Source organism: Echiichthys vipera (assembly GCF_963691815.1).
Source record: "Echiichthys vipera genome assembly, chromosome: 17".
NCBI classification, from domain to species: domain Eukaryota; kingdom Metazoa; phylum Chordata; class Actinopteri; order Perciformes; family Trachinidae; genus Echiichthys; species Echiichthys vipera.
The window spans coordinates 9,708,904-9,714,590 of NC_139842.1; the positions used below are offsets into that span (position 1 = coordinate 9,708,904).

The following is a 5,687-nucleotide window of genomic DNA, read 5'->3' on the forward strand; positions in this document are numbered from 1 at the left end:
AAGTACCTTGAAGCTAAAAATATTGAAACAATGAAATGGCCGGAAGCATGGACCAAGATCAAACCAGAGCAGTGTGAGAAACTAGTGATGTCCTGTGGGAGCAGATGTGCTGAAGCCATTCAAAGCAAAGGCCTCTACACTTCCTATTCATTTTTTAATCCTATAGCCCGGAGAAAACATTGTTTACATCTTCTCTTCTGACACAAAGATTACTCTTCACTAATTTGTCTCACTGTTGTTTTCACAAAATAAAGGTTTTTGTTGAAGTGACTTGGTTATTTTAAAAAACAGGCTTGTACAGCAGTGGTATAGCCACAGCGAATACTCGAAAAATAACAGTATTTGAGAATAAATCAAGTATTAATACTTTGCTCTCTAACTTTGATCTCCAGTGTATATCAAATGCAAAGATATGTGCATGCTTGACATACCTTTGGAAAGCTATTGTAAGATGGGGGAACTACAAATCCAAAGTCCACACTCCATCTGTTTGTGTATTGATCAAGACAGCTTTGAAGATGTTGCAAGGTTTATTTATCAGGTTTTCCTCCTGTTTTCAGTGGAGTTGCAATTATTTCGGTTGTGTGTTTTTTTAAGCAAGTTCTGCTTTCTTTGGTTTTTATTTGAGCAGTTAAATGTGCCTGTCTTGATGAATTTTTTTACTCAATAATTCAAAATTCAGTACATTGCATGTAGTATAGTCAAACACGTGAATCCATTCTTATAACATGCCTGCATGTGGTGCATAAGACAGACTTCAGAGTTACATAAAAGGTTAAGCAACAAACAAAAAGAAAAAACAAATCTAAAAAACAAACAAAACAAGGGAAATCACAAATTTATATTCAAAGTGTTTCTTTCTCACCTTGCATTAAAATACCAAAGATAAGTGTATAAACACCAGGTTTTTGTTCTTCAGAAAAGGGGCTTAGTCCATGTTAGATAACCTTTATTTGTGTATAATATTTTTTTAAACTGTTGCCTTCTTCCTTGTCATTTTATCAAGGGATTTTGTATATGTGTTGAATCCTCTCTTAAATACTAGGAAGTGAGGGAATGTTTTTAATTATCTGTTTTTATGAATAAAAAATCTCCCCAGAAACTCTGTGTAACTAAACGGGTACTAAAGATAGCCGTTATGGTTACAATTGCCTTTTTTTTTCAAAACGTACATACATCTAAGTCAATGTTAAATCTGTGGGGTAGGAAATCTTTAGATGGATACACATTATTCATTGTTTTAAATTGCACCTTGTTTGCTTTGGGTGGTATTGGGATATTCAGATGTATAGTTCTAAGTGAGGCACACTGACTTCAAGATAGGGAGGTTTCATTTCTTTTCTCGCATACATTTGTTTGTACTTTTAATATGCCTGTCTTGACAGATAAAAATAGCCACAGACAGTTGTCTAACCAGTTGTAAGGGCTATTTGCAGCAGCAGACCGGTGTGAGGCTGATGGGCGGGGCTCTTTCATATGACGCGGAGTGAGTGACGTCAACGAGGTGATAAATAGTTGTCCTGCACCCTGTCCGTGTTGTGTCTGTGACGAGTCGGAGGGGAGAGACTGATCTACCGACCGTAACCTACGATTGTTTTTCCTGGACTCATTTCAAAAACAAACCAGTGACATGGAGGTCAGCACAGAGGCCAAGAGGATCATGGTCGTGGCTTTGGGGAAACTGTACAGCTCGCGCACCCAGCGGGGGGGTCTCCGTCTCCACCGGAGCCTCCTCCTGACTCTGGTAATGAAATCCGCCCGGGACATGTACCATGCGGCCCAGGCGACGACGGAAAGTGTTGTAGCAGGATGTGAAGTACAACCACAACAATCAACGCCTGAGGTGACCACGGAGCGTTCTGGCGCTCAAATGGAGCCCCAGGGTCCCGCTTCCCTCTCCATCGGAAAGCCTCGGACTTTACCCCGAGAAGAGGTCGGAGGTTCACCGAAAGAGCTCAGCCGCGACGCAGAAAACAAGGAGAATCTGTGCCCGGGCCAGCACTCAAGGAAAAGACGGGGTAAAGCGGCTGTGGAGCCGGACTTCCTGCCTTGCAAGAAAGCCAAACTTGAGCAGCACAACTGTCCTCAACAGCTCATTGTAAATTCAGTTTTGCTGGACTATGTCAACTGCAGCAGTGAACTGGGAGCACCCCCATCCCCCATGCCTCTACAGAGAGCCATTGCAGCGTGTTGAAACTGAGCAGATTAAAGGCAGTGAACTTTTCAACAAGGCCTGGGGAGCCTGACCGCGCATGCAGAGGGGGCTCTTCTAGTCCAGGGTCGTTTGGATGAACACCCCGGGATTGGAGTGTCCAGAAAATGCCCAAACATGACTCTGAACAAGCCCAGACATGTTGCAGGAATCACGGAAGCAGCCACGTTGGGGCGTAGTAAAGTAGTCCCGGTGATTTATGGCCTAATTATTGGCCACGGCTCACCTAAGGACTGGCTTTAACTGGCTGAAGGCGGAACTAAAGGAATTGGTTCATCCGGATGTGGACTTGAGTTGCCTTCATGAACATAAACAGCTCAGCATATGTAACATTTTGTTAGTTTGTGTTGACCAACTCAATTGTAAAACAACAAATGATTACAACTACCTCAGTATTTATTAAACACTTTTCTACTGAATGTGAATTGGAGTAATGTGTTGTTTTTTTTGTACAGAAAATACAATGCAAGCTATATCATGCGAAGCATGTTAGCTGTAAGGGTTAGATATTTACTATGTCAGTCGTGGCATTTGAAAAGGGGCTTCTGTTGTGTTAATGGGGGATTTGCGTTAGGAGATAGGAAAGTGTGAAAGTTGAGTGTGACAGGAAACTAACTGGTTTCAGTGTGAATAAGTTTGCTTCCTTCCCCCCACAAGTTCACATCCCCCACACTGATTTGCAGAACAAAAGCAGGGACAATTCATGATATTGTGGTGCGAAGAGTGAGGGAGGGGGTCGTAAAGCCATACACTGCAATCAGAGTCCCCACAAGTGTTTCACTGTGGTGTGCATACTGTAATGATAAGTGAGTGGTTCTGGGTGTAAAAGGTTAGGTAAAAGAAGAAATATTTGTGGACACACTGTGGGTAATAATCAGTAATTCTTTACAACAAAATGGAGAAAGGCTGATAAGGGAGTTACGTGTTAGGTTGATTGATGATTCTAAAATCACCCGTAGGTGCGAATGGTTGTCTGTCTCTGTTCGTCTCTATGTGCCCTGTGATAGACTGGCGTCCTGTCCAGGGTTAACCCAGCCTCACGCCCGATGTCAGCTAGGATCGGCTCCAGCCCCCCCGCGACCCCGACAGGGACAAGTGGTTAAAGATGAATGATGGAATGTATTCAAATTTGAGAACAGTGTAATCTAAACATTCTGCACTGAACAACCAGCAGCTGAAGAGGTTTTCTACAAAACACATGCCACTCAAATTCATTTATTAGTAATTAATATCAAGTTTAAGATGAGTGTACATGTAGTAAGATTAATGTGAGCCTTTATTTATTATGACATTTAAGTAGGCTGTACGTTTTGGTATGTAAAACCCCTACAGACTATGGATTGGGTGCAACAGGGATTCACCGGTGATGGGGGAGGGTGGTTAGCCCAGGGAAACAGAAGAAGGAATGTGGGGGGAAGTGCCTGTGTGAGCCCCATGAGGCCCCCGGCTGTGCTGCTTATTCTTCCGGCTGAAACCTGAGCTCCCTGTCTGTGTGAGCACACGGGGAGGAGTGGCCGGATCCGTCTGGACATGCCTGTGAAAACACATACACTTGTTCACCTTCTCATGTTAGCTTGTTCTAATCACTCACTTTCCTTACTCTTTTTCTCTTCCCTCTTGCTTTCTCCATTGGATTTCCCCATTCGCAGGACTAATAAAGGAATTCTTCTTCTTCTTCTTCTCTCACAAACAAGGTCATTGTGAAGGAATATGCTGACAAATCATACATTATCTCGTGAATATTGGGTATTTTTCAAACCTGCTAGAGTTCAAGCACCACATAAACATAAGAGCTGAATTCAATCAGGCAATTAGAGTGAGTTAGATAACTGATTCTTTCTTTTTTCTCGGTTTATTCACATAAAGCTGAGCTAATGAATGTTTTTATACTAACAATGGATCTGATGAGAGTCATTTCATAGTTCATTGTTATGGTTTTACAGCCCTCAAAATTACCACTCTCATCAACTCAGTTTCCAGCAGGCAGGTGTTTTCAACCCCCAAAAAACTCAAGTTTATGTTACCCGCCCAGCACCAAACAACAGATTGACAAAGTTATCAACTAGCTGATAGTGAAGCATTTAGCAGCTAGAGACAGAAAAAACAGCCAAAATAGAGCAAAAGGCAGCAAATATTGGACTAACATTTTCTTGGTGGACAGAGACACAATTCCAAATGAATGATAATGCTTCTTTGTCTGTTGAATATACAAATAGTTTGTTAACACGATCACAACAACAACTCTTGAAAGGTGAACATATGTTACAGTTTACAGCTTGTTTCACTGCCCTTGAGTGGCCACAAAGACAAAACAATGCAGGTACCCTGTGGAGTCGAGTAGTGCTATGGAGTGGGCCCTCATTTTGTCTGTTGTTTGAGGGCCCTGTCCACACGAAGACACAAAGTAGTGCGGTTTCCTGTAACCGCACTACTTTAGCACGTTTTGGCCCGGCCATCCACATGGAGCCGGTGTTATCAGAGCCTGAAAACGGTATCTTTTGAAGCCGGGTCCCAGAGTGGGAAGATTTGAAAACGCCCTCCGTGGCGCTGTTGTCTGGACGGCAAAACCGCATACTTTGTTAAATGATGCCATCATCGCCCCACCTCGGACCCCTAACCCCCACGGCGTCACATAACAACAACAGGGCTGCTGCGTGGTGAGAGACACGGACCCACGGACAGTACGAACTGTACTGTACTCTGAGCCACATGCATGGGAATGAATTAGGCCGACCATATATTTCTCCCTTTTCCCTGATGATCTGAATAGGTCGCTACATTGGTCGCTAGTAGCTTTTTAAAAATAAAGCTGCTAAGAAGATGTGAAAAAGTTGCTAAATCTAGCGAGACAGTGACCGCCTGTGAGTGCTTTGGGACGGGGAAGGGGCTCACAGGAGCACCCGCTGCTCAGTGAGGACACCAACTACAGAGGGATTTGTGCATCAGAGCATTGCTAGATTTCTCTCTAGGATGGATGAGGATTTGGGAAGTCACCAGATCGCCACATCTCTTCTTCTCCGTTGTTGGTGTATTTCTGTGGCAGTTACAGCGCCGCATCCAGGCCTGGCATGTGTACTACAGTGTGTTTAGTCGGTTTCACTGGTTTCGTGTGAACGCAAATATTTCTTGAGCCGAGGTCGCGTGGACGGAAAACTTTTTAAGAAAGACAGAGAAAAAAAAGATGTTTTCGATTGTGTGGACGTACCCTGAGTAACACATTCCTGTCAATGGTTTCACATTATTCCACTGATTGACAGGTGGCAGAAATGCACCAGCAAAGATCATGACTGGAATTTGTGACCAAATGTCTTTTACTAGGAAGCAGGAGATCAACACAAGCTCATAAGGGGTATGGGCTTGTGTTGATACGTAATGGTCGAAGTTTTAAATGTGGTTAATGTTGTGAACACACATGTTGTGAACACACATTAACCACACAGTCACGGTCACAGTTTGGTCAGGTTAAGGCAACAAA

At 43.3% G+C, this 5,687-nt stretch overlaps 1 protein-coding gene across 1 annotated transcript; it reads left to right on the forward strand.

Moving 5' to 3' along the window:
- Positions 1–1,552: 1,552 nt before the first annotated feature.
- Positions 1,553–2,631, forward strand: ier2a (immediate early response 2a). The gene has a single exon (XM_083931623.1). It carries the CDS (start codon positions 1,631–1,633, stop codon positions 2,192–2,194), a length of 564 nt encoding a protein of 187 aa, XP_083787749.1. The 5' UTR covers positions 1,553–1,630; the 3' UTR covers positions 2,195–2,631.
- The last annotated feature ends 3,056 nt before the right edge of the window (positions 2,632–5,687 follow it).